The sequence below is a fragment of the Balaenoptera acutorostrata genome, chromosome 10 (assembly GCF_949987535.1).
Source record: "Balaenoptera acutorostrata chromosome 10, mBalAcu1.1, whole genome shotgun sequence".
In the NCBI taxonomy this organism is placed as follows: domain Eukaryota; kingdom Metazoa; phylum Chordata; class Mammalia; order Artiodactyla; family Balaenopteridae; genus Balaenoptera; species Balaenoptera acutorostrata.
Window position 1 is genome coordinate 47,902,271 of NC_080073.1, and position 27,726 is coordinate 47,929,996.

At 43.5% G+C, this 27,726-nt stretch overlaps 1 protein-coding gene across 9 annotated transcripts in view; it reads right to left on the reverse strand.

Moving 5' to 3' along the window:
* Positions 1–27,726, reverse strand: part of ZNF445 (zinc finger protein 445) — a 45,444-nt gene that overhangs the window by 2,640 nt on the left and 15,078 nt on the right. For 2 of the 9 annotated variants that reach the window (XM_057554619.1, XM_007193480.3), the window contains exons 2-7: positions 12,641–13,212; positions 10,121–10,289; positions 9,706–9,782; positions 9,284–9,410; positions 8,700–8,810; positions 844–7,819 (exon numbers count right to left, since the gene is read on the reverse strand). In XM_057554619.1, coding sequence (XP_057410602.1) covers positions 5,661–7,819; positions 8,700–8,810; positions 9,284–9,410; positions 9,706–9,782; positions 10,121–10,289; positions 12,641–13,069 — 3,072 coding nt within the window. In that variant the 5' untranslated portion in view covers positions 13,070–13,212 and the 3' untranslated portion in view covers positions 844–5,660. Of the gene's footprint in view, positions 1–843; positions 7,820–8,699; positions 8,811–9,283; positions 9,411–9,705; positions 9,783–10,120; positions 10,290–12,640; positions 13,213–23,761; positions 23,905–27,726 lie in introns of those variants that run through there. The other 7 variants (XM_057554622.1, XM_057554621.1, XM_057554620.1 and 4 more) reach the window with 6 other exon arrangements.

Below are 27,726 nucleotides of genomic sequence, written 5' to 3' on the forward strand. Positions count from 1 at the left end.
TGCAATCAAGGAACGCAAGAGGAAAGCTGCAATGTTGGAGGAGTGTAATGATTAATTTTGTGTGTCAACTTGTCTGAGCCACTGACATTTGGTCAGATGTTATTCTGGGTATTTCTGTGAGGGTGTTTTTTGGATGAGATTAACATTTAAACTGGTGGACAGTGAGTGAAATAGATTACTCTCCATAATGAGGGCAGGCCTCTTCTAATCAGCCAGAACAGAACAGAAAGACTGGCCAACCCAGGCAAGAAAGAATTCTCTAGCAGATTGCCTTCGGACTTCACCTGCAACATCAGCTCTTCCAGGTTCTACAGCAAACAGCCTCTGGGTGGAACTGGAACACGGGCTCTCCTCGGTCTCCAACCTGCTGGTCCACTCTGCAGATTTTGGACCTGCCAGCCTCTATAATCATATGAGCCAATTCCTTGTTCTCTCTTTCTCTCTTTATATTTTTTCTATTGATTGATTCTCTGGAGAATCCTAATACAAGGAGGAAGAGGGGGCTTGTTCCTTCCTGTTTTTTGTGGGCATTCTTCCTGTTCCCAATGCTTCTTCACCCCAGCAGTGGCAATTCCTTCTGGTAGCAGCAGAGTCCAGCTTGCAGTTTTGCCTATATGGGGCCCTTCCCCCCGAGTTCAGACACTAGCACCAGCCCAGCAGTGCTCTCCTCCTCCTATGTCTGAGCTCAGTTCCACAGGGGCTCTCTTCTAATGTCTAACCTTTTAACGATTCTAACCGTTTCTCCTTGTTTCTGCTTTGTATCTTGCCCTGTGGAGGTGGGATCAATATACCACCACCCCAAACTGGTTCAGATGTTGAAACTATAATGACAACACACACATCAAGAGGTTATGAAAAAGTTTATTATTCATATAATGAGGCTCTGTGGGGAGAGCGGGACAGGTACCAAAGCCAGCTGGTTTGCCTTGATAAAGGAGGGGTGAGTGGCTCTGGTTTTTATTGTGGTTAGGGGTGAGGATTCCAGTGCAACAAAAAAAGGCCAGGATTTGCATAAACTTCCCCTTCAGAGCTGAGAGGGTGTGCTTGGGATTTCTTATCAGCTTGCTCAGATGTGAGGCAAAATGGGGACAGGGCTTGAAAGCTGTCAGCGGTCAAACATCCAAAATGAGGCCAGATTCTATCACCGCTCCTCCAGTCCTGGGTGGTAGCTCCTTCTCACAGTTACTACCTCCACGATACCTTAGCCTTCTCTTTTTCCCTTTATAATTACTTAGACAGATCTAGTGAACAATCCTTTACAAGTTTTTTGTTAAGTTAACTAATATGGTTTCTGGCTCCTGACTAGAACCTGCTGACACATCTTTGCTCTTCTTAGCTGGGCTAGTGTTAACTTAAAAGGTGGGGTAGTTGGTATGTAAACCTATTTACTCACCAACCTAAAAAAGTGGAATAGATGACTAGGCATCTTCCATTCACAGGCTCCCACTTCTTCATTAAACTTACAAGGCTACAGCTTCTGGCATCACTTGTTATTTTTAGGCAAGGAGGAATGAAAGGAAATGGAGCTTATAATTTCCTATAAACTGCAGGCCTTGGAGATCATGTGTCAATACATGGAGAACATTCCCATTCTTTTTAACTGCTGCCCAGTTCTCTATCATAGATGTATCAGACCTGTTTAACCACTGCTTTACCAAGAGCCATCTGTGTTGCTCCTGATTTTTGCAGGTGAGGAACCTGAAGCCTTGAGAGATGGAGTGGCTCGCTCTAAGAAACATCACATAAATGGCAGAGCCAGGATTTCTATAAAATCATAAAATGGCAGAGCCCATGCTCAAAAATATTTTTATTTTGAGATATTTTAAACAAACAGTTTAAAAAGAACCCACCACTTATCCCATTAAATCAACATGCTGACCCATCTACATCAACTTCTTAAAAGAAATAAAACACAACTGAAGCTTCCATGTACCCTCCGTGATTCCATCAGCAACTCCTGCTCTGGGAAGGCAGAGCATGGCTTTCACACCTCATTCTAACACATGATTTTACACTCTTCATATAATTTGAATCCACAGGAAATATATTATTGTATAAAACAGTAACACTGTTTACTATATGCCAACAAGGCTTACATGCCAGCCACTATTCTAAGCACTTCACATGCATTAACTCATTAACTGTCCCCCTCCCCCCATCACCCTGTGAGGTTGGCATTACTATCTCATTTTACAGAAAAAGTGAAACACAAGTAAGTTTAAGTAATGTGCCCACAGATACACAGTATATTTAACTTTACATAAATGGTATTCGTAGCTTCCACAACTTTCTCAGCATCATTTTTGATTCATCTGTGTTGACAGATGTAACTCTAGCTCTTTCATGTTCACTTCCCAAAGTACCAAACAACCCATTTATTTACCCGTTCTTCTGTTGATGGAAATTTAGGCTTCTCCCAGTCTTACTATCTACACAGTGCTGCAAAGAACAGTCATGTACACATTTCCTTCTTCACATGGAGTTTATCCAAGAGTAGAATTCTAAGTGGTAGAGTACACACAATTTTACAAGATGTTGCAAATTGCTTGGCGCGGTAGTTGTCACAATTTCCACCCCCATGGCAGTGAGTTCCCATGTGCCATACACTTAACCACACAATGGCTTTTAAAAATTTGCCAACTTTATATGAGTGTAAGATGGTCCATATCAATTTACATTTCCTACACTTTTTTCTCTGCACTTGCCTCTGTCTGGGCTGACAGTCTCTGTCAGCAAGGGTGAGACCGACCACACTGAACACCTGCCTGAAAGACCTCCTGATACCCACTCCTCTCCATGGAGTCCCAGCCCATCTGGCTCCCTAACTTCAGTTCTTCCTAGGAAGAGGAGAGAAGGCAGGACAGGGCTGGAATAAGGGGTATGTTCTCCAGGCCAGGATGGGGTGTGAGGTGAGCACTGATAGCTGGGGCAGTCAGAAACTGTCTGAGCGCCCTATGGCTCGGAACCATCCATGGCTGGGCTCCCAAGTAGCAGGCGTGCTTGTGGGCGGTCTCTAGTCAACATTTCACTCACAGACCCCTTCAAAAACTTCCAATCCTGACTTAGCTGAAATAATAAATCCAGTTCTACATTCCTTAAAAGAGGCAACTTTGTGCAAAATCTACTCTGCCCAGCAAAAGGATAAATATGGACCCAAACCTGGCTTCCAAAGTACTTGGTCTGGCTGCAGTAGTGGGAATAACTTTTGGAAACCCAGACAACACCTAACAGAGCAACATACAGGCATTAGGAGAGGTGGGACCTGGAGAGAGGGCTTAGAGGGACAAAGGTCAGGGAAGGCTGGGACTTAAAAGAGTGAGGACCTGGGCCAGCCTGGACAGCAGTGTGGCACTCTGCATGAAGGTGAAGGGAGACAGCACAAGGCAGGTCCGCCCAGGGGCATTCAGGCAAGGGCAATGAAGTTAAACTCAACACTGATTACACCAAAATGTTTAGTAGTTAGCTCCAAGTAGTCAGACTTTTCCTTTTAGCTGATCTGTATTTACTAATATTTCTATAATCACATACTACTTATATAATTAATATTATTTTAAAACTCAGGTTACTGAACAGACTGCATCAGCACTATCCCCAAATATTCAAGGCTTACCTCAGTATAGAGGGATTTCTGTTGATTTTTACTCCGTTTACATTTTTTAAAATTTGACTTGAATGTTTAAAAATAAATATATATCATTTTATAAAAATGGCAGTAGAAACACCCCTATTGGGGCAGGAACTCTATGAGGTACCAGGTGGCACACAAGGAGTGGGAGGATGAAAAATATAGACAGTAAAGGGGTATTTCTGTGCTTGTAGCATCAACTGACATGGGAGCTGCAGCTCTGTGAAGGCTCTGGTCTAGAGATCAGACCCCTAACCCAGAATCTTAGTAAACCAAGCCTTCTTTTCACCAATCCCAACAGCCAGGTAGCATAGCTAGCTACTCTAATTTCACACAAAAGGAAATAGATGCTGATGTTCAGTGACTCACTCAAGATCATCCTGCCAAAAGACACACCAAACCTGGAATACAGATCTGACGACTCCAAGGCCCTTGCCATGACCCTCGGCCCTCAACACATGGGACTCTGAATCTGAATTACATTCTATAAGGGTCCAGATTCAGACCACAATAATCCTCAACTAAAAACTGTCCAAAAGCCCCCTACCTCCCTTTGAGGTAGCCAAGCCCCAGTGAGTACCCACGATGCTCATGCGCCTTGGCCCTCCACCTTTCTGGGCTCCTCGCTTCCAGCTGGCTCACTCCACTCTGGCTCAGGGGCCTACTTGCCATTCCCTAGGAGACCAGACAAGACCTTACCTCCTATGAAATTCCCCAGGAGACCAGACAAGACCCTACCTCCTGTGAAGGGTCCTGTGTAGCATCTAGGGACCTACAGGGCTTCCTCCATGATCTCCTTTGGGTCTTTATTCAAATCTCACCTTCTCAGTTGAGGCCCTCTCTGACCAGCCCATTTAAAATCTCAACCTACCTTCCAATCCAGCATTCCCTCTCACTCTACTCTGATTCATTTTGTCCACAATACATATCATCATCCAAAATACTATATATATCTCATTTGTTTATTGTCTGTAAAGATCCAAGATGGCAGACTTTTTTGTTCCACTCACTGCTGGGTCTCTGGCACACACGACAGTGCCTGGCATATGAGAGATGCTCAGAACATTTCTGTTTAGCAGATGGACCGCTGCTACCCATACAGGCCTGTGGGATGGAGATGGCGATGGGGCACTGGTCGAGCTTCATTCTCCAGGTGATCAAGCCCAGTACCCTGTTCTCCACTCGCAGTTGAGACAACTCTATGCCCATGGCAAATATCCAGTCAGCTGTGAAGACTGAAGCCGCAGCCAGAACTCCCCTGGAGGCATCAGGAGAGACTAGTTCTTGCTGCTGCTGGTGCTTTTAAGGTCAAACAGACTAGGCACCATCACAAGCCAAACTCAAAGGGAAACTTAGGATCCAACTGGCCCCTTCCCAGCAGCCACAGCCCACCATGCCACGGACATTTTGTTGAACCAAGAAAGGCAATGGTCTCTCCCTTTAGAGTTATAGAAGGAGATCTGGCTGGGGGAGCTCCAGGCCATTGTGCAAAGACTACTCCTAGGGGCCCAAGCCTCCTTCTGGAACACGTTGCTGCTCTTCCCCAGCATCTCATTTTCCAGCAGTAGGATGGGGGTGCCTGGCCTGCATTTTTTTTTTTTTTTAAATATTTATTTATTTTATTTTTGGCTGTGTTGGGTCTTCTGTGCGAGTTGGGTTTCTGTGCGAGGGCTTTCTCTAGTTGTGGCAAGCAGGGGCCACTCTTCATCGCGGTGCGCGGGCCTCTCACTATCGCGGCCTCTCTTGTTGCGGAGCACAGGCTCCAGACGCGCAGGCTCAGTAGCTGTGGCTCACGGACCTAGTTGCTCCGCGGCATGTGGGATCTTCCCAGACCAGGGCTCGAACCCGTGTCCTCCACATTGGCAGGCGGATTCTCAACCACTGCACCACCAGGGAAGCCCCTGGCCTGCATTTTTGAATCCTTAGGATTCTCTGCCACTAGCTTCCAAAATAGAAAGGGCTGGGCCCTCTGTGAAGGTCTGCCCCACACTGCCTACAATCAGGGGTTCTCTAGCAGGGTCCCCAGGACCCCAAGCTAATCTCTAGTATGGTTTTTCATATGCCGAGCCAAATTTGAAGACCACCTGAAGGTCTTCCCACACTCTCTGCATTTGAAGGGCCTCTCTCGAGTATGAAATCTCTTGTGGCTAATGAGTTGTGAGCCCTTGCTAAAAGTTTTCCCACAAGTGGTACATTTGTGGCACTTTCCCCCAGTGGGTATGTCCTGGAGCCCAGTGAGTCCAGAGTTCTGATCACAAGTTTTCTCACAATCTTCAAGAGGCTTCTCCTCACTTGGTTTTAATTCCTGTAAACTCACCCCTGTATCCTGGCGAGAAGACAACCCAGCCACACTGCATTCGGACTGGGCCACTCTGGTGTGTTTTCTCTGATGAATACAGAGAGTATGTCTTCCAATGAAATCTTTCCCACACCACTGACATTTAAATGGTCTCTCTTTTGTGTGGATTCTCTGATGATTAACAAGGCGATAATTTCTGTCATAAGATTTACCACACAGATTACATTTATAGCGCTTCTCTCCACTGTGTATTCCCTTATGATCTAAAAGACTTCTTTTACGTGTAAAGCTTTTCCCACATTCTTGGCACCAAAAAGGTTTTGCACCAGTGAGGATTTGTGACTGCAGATTTGGAGCATCTTCACTTTCGTGGTACTCATACGGTTTTCCCAAAGAGTGAATCCTCTGATGTCGGGAGAGGTTAGAACTCCATCTGAAAGACTTCCCGCACTCCCTGCACTTATAAGGCTTCTCTCTGGTATGAACTCTCTGATGGATAAGGAGGAATGAGTGATTACGGAAGGCTTTGCCACACTGGCTGCATTTGTAAGGTTCCTCTGTGGTGTGACTGCTCTGAGGAACTTGGAATGCTCTGTCCTGACTAAACGATGGCACGTCCTCAGGCTTTCTTTCGACGGCATGCTGCCTCTTATGAACGATAAAGGCCGACCTATGAGGAAACTCTTCTGCACATTCGCTGCATCGGTATGGTTTCTCGCCTGTGTGAATTCTCTGATGATCAATGAGAGCTTTCTTTCGAGTAAAGGTTTTCCCACACTGCTGACACAAAAGAGCTTTCTCCACAGTGGGGGCACTCTGGGGCTGACTGTAGTCGGAGGTCTGCCTAAAGTCTTCTCTACATTTGTCTGGATCACAGAATTTCTCTTCCTGGTGCAGTCTCATGTGACGAGTGAAGTTTGACCTCCACCTAAATGTTTTCCTACATTTGGTACATTTATAGGGTTTCTCCTGGGTGTGAATCCTTTGATGTTCAAGAACATATGACTTACAGTGGAAGGATTTTCTACACTGGCTGCAGTCAAAGAGTTTCTCCCCACTTTGGTCTCTCAAATGATGATCAAACCCTGAGCCACAAGTGAGAGCTTCTTCATCCTGATTAGATTCAAGAAATTTCTGCTTAGCATGAGTTTCCTGGTGCAGGCGGTAGGCAGACATGCGTCGGAAAGCTTTGTCACATAAACTGCATTTATAAGGTTTCAAACCAGTGTGAATCTTCTCATGTCGCACACGGTTTGAGCTCCACCTGAAGGCTTTCCCACAGGCCCTACACTTAAACGGCTTCTCTTGAGTGTGAAGTCGCTGATGACATGCAAGATGGGAGCTATGACTGAAGGTCCTCCCACAGTCACTGCACTTATACGATGTCCCCACCACGTGAAGATTCTGTCCGTGTTGGTGATGAGAACTAAGGCTGAAGTCCTTCCCGTGCGCATCCTTTGCCTTCCCTTTCAGTCCAGCATGAACTCTCTGATGTAGGCTAAACCCGCCAATCATGCGTCTGAGCCCTTTCCCATATTCCTTGTAATCACAGTGGTATGAACTCCCTCTGAAGTGTTTGCCATAGCCATGTTTAAGGGACTGCTTTCTTCTGGGTCCTCTCAAACATGTAATATGTTTTAGATGAAGACTATTACTTCTTCCCGATTCTTCACAGTCTTCTCCTGTCCTGTGGCTGGAATTGGTCTCTTCTTTCTTAACTCTCACTTGTATGGGGTTTCCACATTGCTCCTTTAACCTGCTCTTCTGTGCAAAAGATTCTCTGAGCCCTGTTCCCTGAGAAACATTTGCTGCACCATGACATCCTGATGGCATAGCTTCTTCCAAAGGTTCACGTTTTAAGATGAACTTGTCTGTTTTCACATGGAGCTCACCTCCTGACACAAATAAAACATAAGAGAATGTACTCTTGGGAGTTCCCTGGTGGCCTAGTGGTTAGGATTCCGGGCTTTCAGAGCCGTGGCCTGGGTTCAATCCCTGGTCGGGGAACTGAGATCCCACAAGCCACTAGGTGTGGCCAAAAAAGAAAAGGGGAAAGAGAATGTTCTCTTTTCCCATACTCGCAACTGCAGAAAGCACCAAGGGACCAAAAAATGTCATGAACTTAGGTGGTGAGGCTTTTGCCTGACTGCCAATACCTTTACAAAATAGTCAGGGATAAAGCAAAACATGGAAGAGTATTCCAGACGACAGAAAAGGGAGAGGAGAAGCAAGACAGGTACAGCTGTACACATCCAGGTGAAAAACAAGAAGGGTTGAGAAGGGGGTGTTAAACAGCAAGAGAGGGGAGAGGAATCACAACACAGAGCATGATAGAAAGGTCTCCAAGAGCTGAGAGGTGGGGCTCCTAGGAGGACTGGCTGCAAGGGCTAGAGGCCAAGCCTACCACGGGGGAAGGGCCAAGCAAAGAGGAGCAGCAGGAGTGGGACGAGGGTTCCTAGGAGCGGGAAGGGGAGAGCAGCACAGGGCTGACGAGGAGCATCAGTGAATTGACAAGGACAGTGAAGCCCTCCAGTAGGCAAGAGCTGTTACTGAGAGGGCTGCTGGGGAAGGGGCAGGACCAGAAACCAATGCCTAATAGGTCGGTCTGGAGGGGAGAAGCCCAGGCACCCAGTACTTCTTAGCAACACTGTTAAGGATCTTCCTTCCAGCAAACAATGGAGTAAGTTCCCCATGATTTACTTAGTATAAAAGACCTTAAGAAAGAGGAGAGTAGATGCAGGAGGAGCAAGACCTGGTCAGTTCTCTGGAACTCACCTGCAGGGGCAGCACTTGGACTCCCCTTAGGATGAGCTCCCTGGACATTCAAGCCCCACGGCTCCCTTACCTCCAACCAGGAGATCAGAGCAGGTTTGGTGAATGGCCCCACTGCAGAAGAGAAGAAAATGGGATGTGAATGGAAGGTAGATGAATTATACAGAACTACTCTCCAGGACCCTCTCAGGCCTGAGCTCCTGGTAGGGAGGAGGGAAAGCCAGGGAGGCAGGTGGAGGAAGTTAGGACAGGAGGCCTAGACAGGAATTTCTGACAGCTCTAAGCAGAGACAAGAGAGGCTGAGAGAAGCCACAGACAAAAGGATCGCTAGCATTCTCCAGAACCACGTGACAAGTCAACTGGTTAAATCAGCCAACTTTTTTTGGATGCCTAAATGGACTAGGAACTTGACACATATGACTTTTAATCTTTATAATAACTCAGCATGACAGGCATTAAGATTAAGTGATTTGGTTAGTAGAGAGACAGGACCTAAACCCAGGTCAGGCCCCTTTCTATGCACCATAATGAAAACTAAGAAGGCAGAAGTAGAGGTAGGTAGAAGCATGGGGGTATCAATGCCTTACCCAAAGAAGCCATGTTCCCATAATTCTCTAGCATCACATCCCTGTACAGGTTCCTCTGAGAAGCGTCCAGCCATCCCCACTCATCCTGGGCAAAGGTCACCTCCACATCCTTGAAAGTCACAGCCTCCTGAAAAAACACGGTCCTATGCCTTAGAGCAAGTCCACAACTCCCAGCTTTCAGGAGGGGGCAGGGGAATGTGGCTGGCTCTGAGTGAGTACAGGATGGATCTGATAAAGGGGAAAGAGAAGATCATCACCCAGCAGAAGAGCTCTGGGCTCCTGGGGGATAATCTGGTCTCTGGGGCATGCGTCTCAGGATGTGAGGTCACTGGATAGAAAGACACAGGACGGGGGGAGCTACAGCTACCCCATTAGGCAGCAATGGTGGGACATCAGGAAGGACCGAAGGTCCTGTGGCTCACCTGAGGCTGGACTGTCACCAGGTCTCCTGAGCATCCCTGTCTCTGGGAAAGGGCAGGAACCTGTGCAGCAGGAGGATCTGAAGAACAAAGAGTCATGAGAGAGGGCAGCCCAGCTCTGGTATCCCACTGAGAAGCCCACTCTTCCCCCCACATGGAGGACTCCTGGGCCCACAGGCAGGTATGGACTGTTTTAAACACCCATTTCACATTTCCCCGGTGTCTGCTGGGGTCAGGAAGTGAGGGGTACAATAGGAGGAGAAGCTAGGTAAACATGGGTCACAGGATAGAAGGGACACAGAGCTCAAGGCCAGGACAGAAGGGATTCTCGTGAGAGGACAGAGGGTGAAAACACAACATTATAGGAAATTCGGGAAGTGTGGCATAGCCTGGGGTCTTAGAGCCAGGCGGCAAGTACCGGGTTGCCCAGCCAGGAAGTCACGCACTCCTATTTCATAGGGAGGCAGCAGGTGGTCCCCCAGAGCCGAGCCGCTCCTGAGAGGTGAAGCAGGGGGCCATATCTGTGCGGCTCGCAGGGCTCCTGTGCCCATCCAATGCACATCTGGGCTCTGGGCAGGGGCTGGGTCCTGGCAAGAAGAAAATGTTGTGAGAGGATCCTCGTGGGAATCAGAAAGCAAACTCACAGAACAGGCCACATGGCCAATCTCTAAAAGGTAGAGGCCCAGGGAACGGTGCGCTGGGCCCTTTATTACCTACAGGCAGAGGGAAAAGGAGGAATAGAAAGCCCAGGGAGGATTCCCTCACCCCTCCACCTCGCTGGGCTCTAATGCGGGCCATGGGGAGACAGGTGGAGCCAGATTCCTGCCTGACATAGGAAAGCAACTGGCAAGTCAGTGACAGCACTGCTGTCAGGCCTCGGGTGCTGCAGGATACCTCCCCACTAGCCCTCAGCCCCCACCCCTGGCCAGGAACTTAGAAATGAGAAAAGAAATTTACCCCTGAGAGTTAAACTGATAATGGTTCACAGCAGAGATGCAGTCAGATAACATCTATCAAGTATCAGGCAATGCTCTAGGTAATGATAGGCAAAGTGACCTCAAAGAGGCAGGAAGGCTCCCAGACTATAAACCTGACTAAAATAGCAACACCACTAGAGAGACAATGCTAACTGTGTCAGCTACGGAATCACAGAAGAAAAAGTCTCAGGTGCAAAAACAGGGAGGTGCCCATCCAAGCAGAGACCTGGAGAAAGGCGGTCTCTGTCCTGCGTCTTCAAACAGTCCTGGTCTCTGGAGGCAAGGCTATCCCTGATGCAAAAGTGAGCATAGGAAGCTACAGCCAGTGAACTTCAGGTTTTTCTGGTCCTGTGGCCAAGACATTCTCTACACTGATATGGACGAATCTTCGCCTGAGGCCATTAAGTACCTAATACCGAGCTATAGACTGAAGATGATAAAGTCATCACAGCAATTTATCTCCTGTTCCTCCCAAATCCTACCAAAGGGAGAATAAAGAAACAATAACAATATGGAAGCACAGACAAATGAGTTTAAGGACAAACTTTCTCAGGCCCCCGTTTCTCACATTTTGGTAATTTTGATAAACTATAATTTATATGCATCTTGAGCATTTCTGTTCATTTTTTAGAATCTGGTAGGCTTTTTTCCAGGCTCTGTTTTTTGTTTTCGAATTTCTAACTAGCTTTCAACCAGGTAGGCCCTTTCAGCTTGTTTGGCAATGTTTTCATGGATTTTTAAACCACACACCTAGCTCTTGACTGACTTGAATATACCCAAGCCACAATTTTGTACCTACTATGTACCTTATTTGCTTTAAAAGTTATCTTTAGATCATTTTGAACAACTCATGGATTTGGTAAAAATTATAAATGTCCTTTTAGATTTTAAGAACTAGTACCCAATGTTGGGCAAAAGGTTTTCTTGTTTAATATTTGTTACCATTTATTGCTGGTAGACAATGTTCAGATGTTTTAACTGATTGATCTAATTTTTATATTAAATTTAGGGGAGAAGTATGTCAAACATGTTTCAGAAATCTTAAAAGTAACTTTCATTTATTCATGAATCATACATGTAGAATTACACATACTTTATAAAATTTTTTAAAAGCCTACAAAAATGATAAATGCTCTTTAAAAACAAAAACCCTCAAAGGTACAGAGAAGTACTGAGAGGCCGGCCTGAGTGGGGCAGAGGGGCAGGCAGAGCGCACTTTAACTGGTCCACTGCTCTACTGCCTGCACTGGGACTGTCAGCTCTGTTTCCCAGCACCAAGCCCAGGGCTGGGTGCAAGGTAGGCACTCAAATGTGTAATGAACAAATTCTCATTGTTAGATCAGTTTTCCATTTTGTTTTCAATAAACTGAGGCTCTGAAGGTACCACAATGTTGGCAAGAACACCGAGGTTGTGGAATGCAGTCTAAAATTGTGATCTTCCAATTTCCTAGCCCTGGGCTGCCCCTCACCACTCTTCTTTCCCCATCTCCCCCGCACAGAACAAATCCTCAAAAGTTTACTGAGAGAGAAGTAACATGGTTTGTGTAGACTGCTCTTCTAGGTCTCAAGATGTACTTAGAAGCCAAGGATCCTGACACTAATTCCCCCATGTACGAGCAAGAGATACCACTCCCACTTTACAGGTCAGTACAAGTCAAGTTAGGTATGTAGAGATGTACTTTATGCACAGTAAGTCAGTGTGCCCAGAACCTCATTACTGTTTATGGATACTTGCAGACCCTCTTCTTCCTGGAGCTTATATTCCTCTGGGAAGGAGGGAAGGGCTGCCTGCTAAATGGTCCTTAGCTTAGGGTCGAGCTGCTCAGGTGCCATGGGAATGAGAAGGGAAGACTTTCCCTGAATTCCTCCATGTTGAAGGTTCAGAGGCCCACCCCCCCACCCACAAGCAGGCTCATGAGCAGGCAGAGTTCACTGGGCACCGCACGCTTGCTCACACTCACCCTCCATGGTGTCCCATCGAAGTCCCTCTGTAGCTCTTCCAGCAAGGCCACAACGTCCCCACCACTCTCAGGGTGATGCAGCTGCACCCAGGTCCGAAGCTCCCCTGGCAGGATGCTCAGGAACTGCTCCAGGACCAGCAGCTCCAGAATCTGGGCCTTTGAAAGAACATCTGGCCTCAGCCACCAGCGGCAGAGCTCCTGGAGCCGGCTCAGAGTCTCTAGAGGCCCAGAAGACTCATGGTAGCGAAGCTGTCTGAAGAGCTGGCGGAACAGCTCCTGGCCAGGACGATTGAGTGTCTGTGGTCTGGCAGCTGGCACTGAAGCGTAGCTTTCATCCTCTTCTTCCTTCTTTACCATGTGAAGGCGTCCTCGCTCCCTTGAAGCCTTGGCCTGAGCTGGATGGACAGCATACCATCTGCCTGGAGGCATCACTCCTGTTCAAGGTCTACCCAGTAGAGTGCAAGCAAGTCTGCGTTAGTTGTATATATCACTGCTAGGCCTTCGGGAGTATCTTTTCAGCACTGCTGGGGACAATGCCATTTGCTGGGACATCAGAAGTCACTGGCAAGAGACTGAAATAACCAACATTACTGTTCAGGAGGGATTTGAGAAGGATGGTGCAAGTAGATGTTGTTAGTTAGGATCATCTTTGGATTTCTGAGAAAAGGACTCATGAACATTTGCACAGTGGAGCCTGTCAGAATCAAGCAGACCAGGAATAGGGATCATATTTGTGGTTACCAGAGGCAGGGGTGGGGGGTACTGGATGAAGGCAGTCAAAGGTACAAACTTCCAATTATAAGATAAATAAGTACTAGGGATGTAATGTACAACTTGATAAATATAATTAACACTGTTGTACATTATATATAAAAATTATTAAGAAAGATGAAAATCCTAAGAATTTTCATCACAAGAAAAACTTTTTTTCTATTTCTTTAATTTTGTATCTAAATAAGATGATGGATACTCACTAAACTTATTGTGATGATCATTTCATGATGTATGTAAGTCAAATCATTCTGCTGTCCACCTTAAACCTATACAGTACTGTATACCAATTATATCTCAAAAAAACTAGAAGAAAATTTTTTTATACTTTAAAAAAATATCAGTGGTATTTCTACATAGTAAAAATGAACAAACCGGGCTTCCCTGGTGGCGCAGTGGTTGAGAATCTGCCTGCTAATGCAGGGGACACGGGTTCGAGCCCTAGTCTGGGAAGATCCCACATGCCACGGAGCAACTAGGCCCGTGAGCCACAATTACTGAGCCTGCGCGTCTGGAGCTTGTGCTCTGCAACAAGAGAGGCCGTGATAGTGAGAGGCCCGCGGACCACGATGAAGAGTGGCCCCCGCTTGCCGCAACTAGAGAAAGCCCTTGCACAGAAACGAAGACCCAACACAGCCATAAATAAATAAATAAATATTTTAAAAAATAATGACTCCCTTCTTAAAAAAAAAAAACAAAAAAAACCCCCCACAACTTTCTGAAATCTGAGACACAGATAAAGCAGTTTATAGCAATACAGACCTATCTCAAGAAACAAGAAAAATCTCAAACAACCAAACTTACCATCTAAAGGAATTAGAAAAAGAAGAATAAACGAAGCCCAAAGTCAGCAGAAGAAATAATAGTAATAAAGATCAGAGAGAAAATAAATAAAATTGAGATTTAAAAAAACAGAAAAGATCAATAAAACTAAGAACTGTCTGGTTTTGTTTTGTTTTTTTTTAAAAGATAAACAAAACTGATAAGCCTTTAGCCAGGCTCTTTAACAAAAAAAGGGAAAAGACCCCAAAAAACAAAATAATAAATGAAAGAGGAGAAATTACAACCGATACCACAGAGATGCAAAAAAATCATAAAAGAATACTACAAAAAGTTACATGCCAACAAACTGGACAACCTAGAAGAAATGGATAAATTTCTAGAAACCTACACTCTTCCAAGGCTGAATCATAAACAGACAATCTGAACAAACAAATCGCTAATAGTGAAATTAAATTAGAAATCAAAAAACTCCCAGCAAACAAAATCTCAGGACTGGATGGCTTCACAGGCAAATTCTACCAAACATATAAAGAAGAGCTAATACCTATTCTTCTCAAACTTTTGAAGAGGAGGGAACACTCCCAAATTCATTGTACAATGCCAACATTACCCTGATACAAAAACCAAAGACACTACGAAAAAAGGAAAATTACAGGCCAGTATCTCTGATGAACCTAGACACAAAAATCCTCAACAAAATATTAGCAAACCAAATTCAACAATATATAAAAAGGATCACACACCATGATCAAATGGGATTTATTCCAGGGAATGCAAGGATGGCTCAACATCCGTAAATCAATCAATGCAATACACCACGTTAACAAAATGAAGAAGAAAAACCACATGATCATCTCAATAGATGCAGAAACAGCATCTGACAAAATTTAAATCCATTCATGATAAAAATTCTCTTCAAAGTTGGCTTAGAGGGAAACATCTCAACATAACAAAGGCCATTTATGACATACCCACAGCTAACACCATAGGATGAAAAGCTGAAAGTTTTCCCTCGAAAATCAGGAACAAGACAAGGATGCCCACTCTCGCCACTTTTACTTAACATAGTATTGGAAATCCTAGCCACAGCAATCAGACAAGAAAAAGAAATAAAAGGCAACCAAACTGGAAGGGAAGAAGTAAAAATGTCCCTTTTTGCATATGACATAATACTATATATAGAAAACCCTAAAGTCTCCAAAGCTTCCACCAAAAAACTGTTAGACTAAATGAATTCAGTAAAGTTGCAGGATACAAGAGTAATATACCCAAATCTATTGCTTTTCTATATACTTGTAATGAAGAATCAGAAAGAGAATGCAAGAAAACAACCTTATTTAAAATTGCATCAAAAGGAATAAAATACCTAGGAATAAACTTATCCAAGGAGGTGAAAGATCTATATACTCTGAAAACTATAAAACATTATTGAGGGACTTCCCTGGTGGTGCAGTGATTAAGAATCCGCCTGCCAATGCAGGTGACACGGGTTCAAGCCCTGGTCCAGGAAGATCCCACATGCCGTGAAGCAACTAAGCCCGTGCTCCACAACTACGGAGCCTGCGCTCTAGAGCCCGCGTGCCACAACTACTGTAGCCCCGCGTGCCTAGAGCCCATGCTCCACAACAAGAGAAGCTGCTGCAATGAGAAGTCCGTGCACCGCAACAAAGAGTAGCCCCCACCCGCCACAACTAGAGAAAGCTTGAACACAGCAACAAAGACCCAACACAGCCAGTAAATTAATTAATTAATTTAAAAAAACATTATTGAAGAAAACTGAAGATGAAACAAAGAAATGGAAAGAAATCCTGTGGTTATGGATTGGAAGAATTAATATTGTTAAAATGTCCATACTACCTAAAGCAAGCTACAGATTTAATGCAATCCCTATCAAAAAACCCACAGCATTTTTCAGAGAACTAAAACAAATACTCCTAAAATTTATATGAAACCACAGAAGACCCCAAATAGCTAAGGTGATCTTGAGAAAAAAAAACAAAGCTGGAGATATGCTCCTTGATTTAAGACTATGCTGCAAAGCTACAATAATCAAAACAGTATGGTGCTGCACACATATGTGTGCACACACACACATACAAGACACATAAATCAGTGGAACAGAATAGAGAGTCCAGAAATAAACCCACACATTTATGATCAAATAATCTATGGCAAAGGAGGCAAGAATATACAATGTAAAAAAGGACAGTCTCTTCAATAAGTGGTGCTGGGAAAACTGGACAGCTACATGTAAAAGAATGAAAATTAGAACATTTTCTCACACCATACACAATAATAAACTCAAAATGAAGTAAAGATTAAACTCAAAATGGATTAAAGACCTAAATGTTAGACCAAAAACCATACAACTCCTAGAAGAAAACACGGGAAGAACACTCTTTGACATAAATCATAGCAATATTTTTTTGGATCTGTCTCCTAAGGCAAAGGAAACAAAAGCAAAAATAAACAAATGGTACCTAATTAAACACAGAAGCTTTTGCCCAGCAAAGGAAACCACCGACAAAATGAAAAGAGAATCTACTGAATGGAAGAAAATATTTGCAAACGATATTACCAATAAAGGGTTAATATCCAAAATATATAAATAGCTCACACAACTCAATGTCAAAAAAGCAAACAACCAAACTAAAAAATGGGCAGAAACCCTGAATAGGCATTTTTCCAAAGAAGACATATAGACAGCCAACAGGCACATGAAAAGATACTCAACACTGCTAATCATCAGAGAAATGCAAATCAAAGCCACAATGAGATATCACCTCACATCTGTCAGAATGGTTATCATCAAAAAGATCACAAATAACAAATGTTGGTGAGGATATGGAACCCTCGTACACTGTTAGTGGGAATGTAAATTCGTGCAGCCACCAGGGAAAACAGTATGGAGGTTCCTCAAAAAACTAAAAATAGAACCATCATATAATCCAGCAGTTCCACTCCTGGGTATATAGCCAAAGAAAACAAAAACACTAATTTGAAAAGATACATGCACCCCAGTGCTCATAACAGCATTATGTACAATAGCCAAGACATGGAAGCAACCTAAGTGTCCATCAACAAATGAATGGATCAAAGAAGATGTGGAATATTGCTCAGCCATAAATAAGAATGAAATTTTGCCATTTGCAACATGGTTGGACATGGAGGGTATTATGCTTAGTGAAGTAAATCAGAAAAAGACAAATACTGTATGTTATCACTTAAATATGCAATCTAAAAAATGAAACAGGGACTTCCCTGGTAGTCCAGTGGTTAAGACTCCGAGCTTCCAATGCAGGGGGCGTGGGTTCGATCCCTGGTCAGGGAACTAAGATCCCACATGCCGTGTGGTGTGGCCACATAAATAAATAAATAAAAATTTTAAATGAAACAAATGAATATAACAAAACAGAAACAGAGAAAAAATTAGTGGTTACCAATGGGGAGAGGGCAGGGAGGAGGGGCATGACAGAGGTAGAGGATTAAGAGGTACAAACTACTATGTATGAAATAAATAAGCTACAAGCATATATTGTCCAGCACAGGGACTATAGCAATATTTTATAATAACTTTGAGTGAGTATAATATATTAAAAAATTGAATCACTAAAACTAAAAAGAGTAAGTTGGGAGAATAGATTTCATAACTTACTTTATAAAAAAGCAGCAGTCATCAAGACAGTGTGGTGCTGGCATAAGGACAGACACACAGATCAACGAAACAGAATTAAGAGTCCAAAAACTGTCTATGGTCAATTTACTTTTAACGAGTGTACCAAGACCACTCAAAGGGAGGAAGAATAGTCTTTTCAACAAGTGGTACTTGGACAACTATATGTCTACATGAATAAGAATGAAGTTGGACCCCTACATAATACAATATACAAAAATTAACTCAAAATGGATCAAAGACCCAAATGTAAGAAGCTAAAACTATAATATTCCTATATACAATGTAAGTGTAATACTTTGTGACAATGGATTAGTCAATGGATTCTACCAAATGCATACCACATGCAAAAAAAGAAAAAATAGATAAATTGGACTTCACCTAAATTAAAACTCTTGTGCTTCAAAGGTCACATGAAGAAAGTGAAAAGACAACCCACAGAGTGGGAAAAAAAAAGTGTACAAATCACATATCTTATAAGGGACTTGTCACTAGAAAACATAAATAACTTGCAATTCAATAATAAAAAGACAACACAATTAAAATTAGACAAAGCATCTTAACAGACATTTCCCCAAAGAAAATAAAAAGATGGCTGAAAAACACACAGGATACTCAACAACATCAGTCATCAGGGAAAAGCAGATCAACACCACAATAAGATACCACTTCACATCCACTAGGATGGCTAGAATCAAACAGTCAGAAAATAACATATGTTGGTAAGGATGTAGAGATAGATACTGGAACACTCATACACTGCTGGTGGAAATGTAAATTGTGCAGCCACATGGAAAACAGTCAGGCACCATTAAGTTAAACATACACTTACTACTTGCAACTCCATTCCTAGATAGATGGATACAGCCATCCTTCAGTACCCGCAGGGGATCACACAAAAAAGGAGTTCTAGCTAAAGACTTAACTTCAAAAACAAAGAGGGACTTCCCTGGCAGTCCAGTGGCTAAAACTCCATGCTCCCAATGCAGGGGGCCCGGGTTCAATCCCTGGTCAGGAAACTAGATCACACATGCCACAACTAAGAGTTCGCATGTCGCAACTAAAGATCCTGTGTGCTGCAACAAAGACCTGACACAGCCAAATAAATAAATAAATAAATATTAAAACAAACAAAAGAGAGTAAGAACCCTGGGGTAAGCAAGGATTTCTTAAGAAAACAAAAGGAAAAAGGGTGATATACGACTATGTCAGTATTTTTAATACCTCTTGTCCAAAAAAAAAAAAAAAAAGCACAAACCACTGGGCAGAAGTGTAAATGTGTACAGCCACTAGGAAAGGTAGTTTGAAAGTCTGCGGTGAAGCTAAAGTCACATTACCTATGCCCCTGAAATTTCACTTCTAGGAAGCTCCCTGGAAAAACACTTGCACAGGTTTTCAGGCATTTACACAGGTGTTCACTAAAGTACTCTTTGTAATAACACAATATTGGAAATGACCTACTTGCCCATCAATACAACTAAATAAAAGTATAGCACTTGATAGGATGAAATACCATACCACAATTTAAAAGACTGTACTAGACCTTTAAGAAACAATACCATTGTTTCACTGTTCACTGGGTGGTCATGCTATGCAACCAAGGTTAAAAAGCAGGTAAGTGCCACCCACAGAAGAGACCAGAGCCCAATTCTAAGTTCCTGAGAACAGACAACACACACACTAGGCTCAAGTGATACAGTGTTCACTTAGAGCAAGAGAAGAAAATAGTGTGTACAAGATTCAATCCCCTGCAATCCACTGGTCCCCCATGACCAACGGATCCACTTCGCAGCCAAAGCCATGAGGGCGGAACAGATACCAGCACCACCCTTCATGATACAGTAGAAGGACCTTGGTCCCTTACCCATGGGGTCTGAAATACAGAAAGCAAGGGAGGGCCTGGGGGCCACTGACACATGCACTTAAGAAGAAAAAAGGGGGGCTTCCCTGGTGGCACAGTGGTTAACAATCCACCTGCCAATGCAGGGGACACGGGTTCGAGCCCGTAGGGGAGATCCCACATGCCGCGGAGCAACTAAGCCCGTGCGCCGCAACTAGTGAGCCTGCACTCTAGAGCCTGAGAGCCACAACTACTGGGTCCACATGCCACAACTACTGAAGCCCACATGCCTAGGGCCCGTGCTCAGCAACAAGAGAAGCCACCGCAATGAGAAGCCCGCGGACCACAACGAAGAGTAGCCCCCACTCACCGCAACCAGAGAAAAGCCTGTGCGCAGCAACGAAGACCCAACACAGCCAAAAATAAAATAAAACAAATTTTTTTATAAAACATAATTCTCCAGGAAAAAAAGAAGAAGAAAAAAGGGGTATAGATTAAGCACTGAACAGGTAAAGATAGTCCCTCAAAAGGCTGTAAGCACAGCACAGGCTATGAGGGCTCTTGATTTCTTTGCAAGAAAATGTCCTCAGCCAGGGCTACTCTTGCAGAGTTATGCTAGAGAGAAGCAGCTGCACCTGACTGCTTTTCCCAACAGTATCAAAAACATATGCTAAGTTAAAAAGAACTTAGGTATAACTGGAGAAAAAACCTAAAATCATATTTATGTGTAAATTTGTTAGGTGTGATGTACATAAAAGCACTCGAAAGGTTTTTAAATGGCCTAAAAGGATTTACAAAAACTCCTGCTGATTGTGGGAGTGGAGAGATTGGAAATAACAGTTAAAGGGAGACTTTAGTTTATTTGTAATGATTTGATTTTTTTAACACAACATTTATGTACAAGGTCTCTTCTGTTTTTTTTTAAGATTGTACAATGATGACAGGAAATATGCCAAAATGTTAGAAGAGGTTACTCCTGTGTGTTGGAAATACGCCTGCCTGTTATTTTCTTCTTTATATTTTTTGTCTTTTCCCAATTTCCCCCCAAAAAAAGTAAACTAAGAGGCAAGTTTTAGAAATTATAGTTATGAACTCACTTATTTATGTCTTAAACAAAATAAAAATAAAGCACAGTTTGCATATGCACAAAAAAGTTCCTAAGCCTTGGCCACCAAAGTGTTTTCAGCAGTTTACCTCCTCTGGCAAGTGGGATTAGAGGGCTTTCCATTCCTGTTTTTCTATGTTCCCTGAATTGTACATTATTTTTATAATCAGCAAAGTGATCAATAATTCTGCTTAAAAAACAAAGCAACTGGAATTCCCTGGAGGTCCAGTGGTTAGGACTTGATGCTTTCACTGACCAGGTTCAATCCCTGGTCAGGAAACTAAGGAACTAAAGATCCCACATGCCGCATGGTGCAGCCAATTAAAAAAAAAAAAAAAAAGGGTACTGAGTATCAGCTCTCAGGACTGAAGAGGTGGGCACTCAGCAGAATAGGTTACACGTCCTTGAAGGGCAGTTGTATGTAGATGGTGGCTGCAGCTCAAGTAACTGCAAAAGGGAAAAGAAACCCGGCTGGCCCTTGTTCTGTTTTAGCCACCGAGTCAACAACCAAACCAAAGAAGGCTGGTTGAACTGAGAACAAGGTACGACAAAAATTGACAAATGAGGTAGAGAACAAAAGAGAGTAAAATGCTGCCCAAAACCACAACATGCAAAAGAAAAAAGCAAGAAAGAGCATATTAAAACAAAACCAAACCAAAAGAGTCTACAAAGAAGTATGTATGGCTGTTAGCGTAACTGCCACCATCATGGGCCCATTCAATTCCTCCTGTCCCTCCAGTGACCCTTCCTGTAACTGTACTATGAGGTAAAATCACTTTTCTGTCATCAAGGGCTTTGTAGTTAATAGATATTGTTTTAGGATCGTTAGTTCCAGGTGGCCTCTATGCTCTAACAGTCTCCAAACAACGATGAAGACCTTCACTGACACATTCCCATCGCCCACCAGACTAGTTACCCATTCATGAAACTTGACTTAGAAATGCACTTCCTGGAAAAAAAAAAAAGAAAAGAAAAAAGAAATGCACTTCCTATTTCCAAGCACATACACCCATACCTAGGTTAACTATAAAGCTGTCCCAGTGGCCCCTCAGTGGTGCGGAGTACAGCTGCAAATGCTTCTAGTTCATCCACCTGATCTCACCATGTGAGTAAATTACCCTCTAATAAACTGATCCACTGATTATATGGAGCTGCCTGCCTTCTTTTTCAGTCTTAAGCTATCTTCTCAGCTCATGGGCACTTTTCATTCCCTCCGTTCTCCAACTGAAGTATGAGGTAGACTGCAGACCTTGGCACCTGTTGTAAAGTGGCCCAATTACTCAGTGCACAAGTCACAGATGATGGTCGGTCATCTTCCCCTGAAAGGGTGGAACCTTCCACCTCCCACCACTGTTAAGAAAATTTAAAGAAACCGTTACTTCAACCAGAAGCCATCATCACCTATAAACATCTCCTGAACTCAGCAAGTACTGCTAGGACTGTCCAAAAAGATGACTGTAAACTGAGATGGGATGAAGAAAGCATGCCATCTATGTGACTGGACCACACTGACTTCATTTTGTCAGCTCCATCTTAGGCCCACAGTCCCCTTTCTGAGCTTTAGCCTACTCACGAGGAATGCACCCAAGCCAGATAAGTTCCCTATCAACTCTTACTCTTGCCTTCATCTGATACGAAAACTGGAAGAATGCATTTTGCTAGTCCAGATGGTTAATGGTCCATGAGGAATAATGTTCATGAGACCTCAGAAGGGAGGAGAAACCCCCAGTTCCCACTGGCACGAATGTGCTTCTCGCTTAGTAGTCAGATTCTATCTTTAGCTTTGGTCCCTTTAAATTCCCCCATGCCGGGGCTTCCCTGGTGGTGCAGTGGTTAAGAATCCGCCTGCCAATGCAGGGGACACGGGTTCGAGCCCTGGGCCAGGAAGATTCCACATGCCACGGAGCAACTAACCCCGTGTGCCACAACTACTGAGCCCGTGCTCTAGAGCCTGCAAGCCACAACTGCTGAGCCCATGTGCCACAACTACTGAAGCCTGCACACCTAAAGCCCGTGCTCTGCAACAAGAGAAGCCACCGCAATGAGAAGCCCGCGCACCACAATGAAGAGTAGCCCTGGCTCTCCGCAACTAGAGAAAGCCTGCGCACAGCAACAAAGACCCAGTGCAGCCAAAAATAAATAAATTAAATAAATAAATAAGAAAACATTTTTTTTAAAAAAATAAATAAATAAATTCCCCCATGCCCCTTCTGGCAGCGCAGAGTTCAGCTGCAAATGCCTCTGGTGGCTGTCCGCCCATACTGCCACTATGTAAGTACCCACAATAAATGTCATAATTACACTTCATGGAGTTGCCTGCTTCATTTTTCGGTCTCAAAGTTTCTTCTCAGTTCGGAGGCTATTATTCAATATCCCCACCATCATCCAGATAAAAGAAACTGCAGTGCTGCTACAAGGGGATGGAGAATCAATTGAAGAACTACTTTGGAAGCTGCTGAAGTTTTGGCAGAGAAATGAAGCTTTGCTGAGAAGCAAGGGGGTGGGGTAAGGAAAATAAGTACACAGAGAAAACAAAAGCAAAGGAAAACTGAGAAGTGATAAGGTACATAACTGAAGGCCTGTAAAAAGAGACTTGAAGACACAACAACAAGAGGAGGCTGAAGAGGAAAGGTGCCTCCGGAGCGGCAGTGGCAGGCTCCAGCCTTGCTGAGCCGCAGCAGCACCAACGGGAGCTGCTCAGGAGGAAGCTGAGAGTCACAGGAAGAGGCGAGAGACTTTCCCAGCCGAACTATTGCAGAACAGACTGGCGAAGAGAAAGACACTCAGGTGCAGAGAAATCCGGGAGTGAGACGCAACAGAATGAACTGGAGACCAGAGAGAAATATTTTGAAGAAACACACCCAGCGGGAAATGTAAATGGCACTGACCTATCTCAGGAAATTGAGACCCACAGGGAAATTAGCACCAAACATAAGCCTCCCAGCTGACCTGTTCTGAAGCAGCTGCTGCAGAAATGTCCAAAGAGGTCAGTGAAGCGTTTGTAAAGAGGTGATGAGAAGACGGACCAACAGAAAAATGAGGGCAACTGCCTGTGAATATGGCAAAAGATTCCAGCCCTCTGAGTCCAGCCCCTGCAACCATGAACATGGATAAAAGTTAGTGACTTCCTGGGACTTCCCCGGTGGTCCAGTGTTAAAGAATCTGCCTTCCAATGCAGGGGACGATGGTTCAATCCCTGGTCAAGGAACTAAGATCCCACATGCCGCGGGGCAACTAAGCCTCCACGCCACAATTAGAGAGCCCACGCGCCATGAAGCCCGAGGGCCACAACTAGAGAGAAACCCGTGCACCACAATTCCTACATGCTGAGACAGAGATCCCACATGTCGCAACTAAGACCCGACACAGCCAAAAAAAATTAAAAAAAAAAAAAGAAAACCATTCCTTTAAAAAAAAAAAAAGTTAATGACCTCCTGGGCCTTTCGAAGTCTGAATGAAAGCCCCACAGCATAGTAAAGAGATGGGGCCAGTGAGCTGAAACTGCCCAATTAAATTCAGGTATCCTAATGCCTCAGGGTTCCTTCCAGGTCCCAACTAGCTTCTGAGGACAGAAGAAAAGCTTCATTCATCAACTTGTTAAGATTATACCACAGATGGGAGCCCCCAGGCCTGTGGAGCAACCTGAGATGGAGCAGGCCTCTTCTCCCCCAGAGCTTCATCCCTCCGCCCAGTTTCATTCCCAAATGAAAATGGCTTTCAAAAGAACAGGGGAGGACTTCCCTGGTGGTGCAGTGGTTAAGAACCCGCCTGCCAATGCAGGGGACACGGGTTCGAGCCCTGGTCCGGGAAGATCCCACATGCCGCGGAGCAACTAGGCCTGTGCGCCACAACTACTGAGCCTCTGCTCTAGAGCCTGCAAGCCACAACTACTGAAGCCCGTGCGCCTAGAGCCTAGAGCCTGTGCTCCACAACAAGAGAAGCCAGCGAGATGAGAGGCCCGCGCACCACAACGAAGAGTATCCTCCACTCACCGCAACTAAAGAAAGCCTGCGCGAAGCAACGAAGACTCAACGCAGCCAAAAGTAAATAAATAAATAAATTTATTAAAAAAAAAAAAAAAAGAACAGGGGAAATCCCAAGCAAGCAGATGGGCATTTTTCAGGGACATTTTCTTCTGTCATTTTGCTCTATCATCTTATATGCAATTTTTTTTGCATTTTATATATTTAATAGTGATACACACATGATATATATATACAAGATATCTGTATTTATCTATCTATATCTATATATTATTTATTAAATGTGATAGTCTCAAGGGAATGCAAAAAGGAAATAACTTACTTTTCTCCACTGATGTCCAAACAGACTTTCTGGGATATTCCTTGTCCCTGAATTAATCTTGATCTCAGATCTCTTGGCAGTTCCACCCATTTTTTAAGATAATAAAAAACCGGGACTTCCCTGACGGGCCAGTAGCTAAGACTCTGCACTCCCAACGCAAGGGGCCCAAATTCGATCCCTGGTCAGGGAACTAGATCCCGCATGCCGCAACTAAAGATCCTGCATTCTACAACTAAAAAGGTGAGGCAACAAAGATCCTGTGTGCTGCAACTAAGACCTGAGGCAGCCAAATAAATAAATATTTCTTTAAAAAGATAATAAAAAACCCAGGCTAACCTAATACCAAAACTTCAATCTCTCAACCAGTTCAAATCTTCTCCCTTACCCCTAGCTCAGGCTGGATTCTTGCTTCTGCAAAGCGGCAGTGAGGAAGATGAGAAGGGAGGGGGTAAGTAGTGATGTAGTACCACCTATTCTTTCACTGTTTTTCTATCTTGTTCTTGCTTGCCTTCCTCACTTTCTTGCTGCTTCTGATTCTTCCAGTGTCAGAGCAGGGAAAAGAAATGAGAGGCAACCAGGCAAAATCTGATGCTGTCTGGAGTTCTTTCTTGGCTCTTATATGCTGTCTGTTACGGCAGACATCCAACTGCTGCTAGCTCCTCTTGAGAATGCATTTGTAGATTCTTCGTTGGCACTCCTACCCCAGGCACCTTGGTGCAGTGGCCTTTTATAGTCCACCTTTTCCTAATTTGAGTGATGCACTTTTGGTTTATCCTTTTAAAATGTTCTCTTACCTCCTTTTCAAAGGATTTATATTTGGGGTCGTTTCCTTCTGCCAGGTACCCTGAAAGGGGATTCTGTTAAGGCGGCTTCAGCCTACTTACATCTATGGTATCACCTGACTTATGGAAAACTTACCCTCTTGCCCCACATCTGTGGAAATGTACTTTACTCCCATCGCAATCTTCTCTTCTTATTCTGATGTCAGGGGAATTCTAGCAGCCTCTGATTTTATGGCGTATTCCCCAAACTCCTGTAGGACTATATCATATTCTCAGAATTCTTTTGTAATAGAAGTGGATGTGGTGTTGGCTGGGCTGATGAGTTAGTTTCCTTAGGTCAACAAGCATCCAGTCAGAAAATAACAGGGCAGAATCTTCTTATGCAAGCCTCCTTTAATCTTCTCAAAGGACTTTATTACTGCCTTCCTCACTCCCTACTCTTGCACTTGGGTTGGCACGTGGGAAGACAGCATTCCCTCCTATATTAGGAAGAGGAAATGCTGGCTCACTCTCAGGCCAACCAACACTCTTCATATAAATAAATAGTCACACATAGGCTCAAGTTGGGGGGTGACTAAGATTCACAGGCCCAATTTTGTTCACCTTTTAATAAGTCATGTGAAAATGTGTCTGGGGCCTCTCTCTAAAAATGGTTAGAATGTTTTGACACTTATCATTCACCATTTCTGTTTAGGGTTTCAGCCCACTCTGAGTACAGGACCAATCCTATTTAACATCTTCTTACACAAAAATTTGTACATGATAATATGAATATGGAATAAAGTAACAGCCAGATCCTTAATAGTGATTTTCAGGATAGAGAGGTGAGAGAAAAGAAAAAAAGAGAAAAGTGCATATACAATAAGGACAGTATTTTAGAACAATCTCTAAATACACATTTGACTGTGTCATTATACAGATGTGGAGAGATGAAAAGAAAGGAACGGCAGCAGTAAAATGTTTATGTGGTTATCTCAGGATGGTGTGATTTCAGATGATTTATATTTGCTTCTTTATACTGTTCTTTATGATAGTATTTCAAATACATTTTTATATGATCTGGTAAAAACTACAGAGCTGCATTTGTAAAAAAAAAAAATACAAGCTTTGGAAAGCTTAAAGAAAATGAAACAGATATCTTACTTTCAGAACTTTTCAGAGCCTGGCAATATATTAATTGGGAATCTCAAAGAGTATCTACCAGCAGAATGGGACTATAGTATTCCCGCTTTTTCAGTATGACACATCTTTAAGGAATGCTATGTCAACAGATGTGTCAAAGAAGGATTATTTTAAAATTATATCTAAGTCATTGGTGTTCTATGAATTTATGAATTTCTGTTTTCTTTCTTACATACCTTTTAGGTTACATACCTTTTAGGTAATATATTCAGAAATTTCAATGATGTCCCTATCGTTCCCTTTTTCCCCAATTACAGTGTAAACTTCATAAGATTAGGAATCTGAGCTGCCATATTTATTACAATAGGTCCCCATTACCTGACACACAATAGTTAATCAATAAATATTTGCTCACGCAAGAGGGAGGGGATATGGGGACACATGTATACATATAGCTGATTCACCCTGTTACACAGCAGAAAGCAACACAACATTGCAAAGCAATATGCAATGTAATTTTGATTTCCTTTTAAAGTCCCCATTAAGTAATCTCTTGTTCTCATCTTTTTCCTGCCAGTGAGAGAGTACATAAGGTTTATTTTATACACTAATAATAAACAAACAAGTTTCTAAGACAATTGCCACTAAAGAAGGATTGCTTCTAGTACACATTTAAAATGTTAAAATAATATTTATACAAATTTG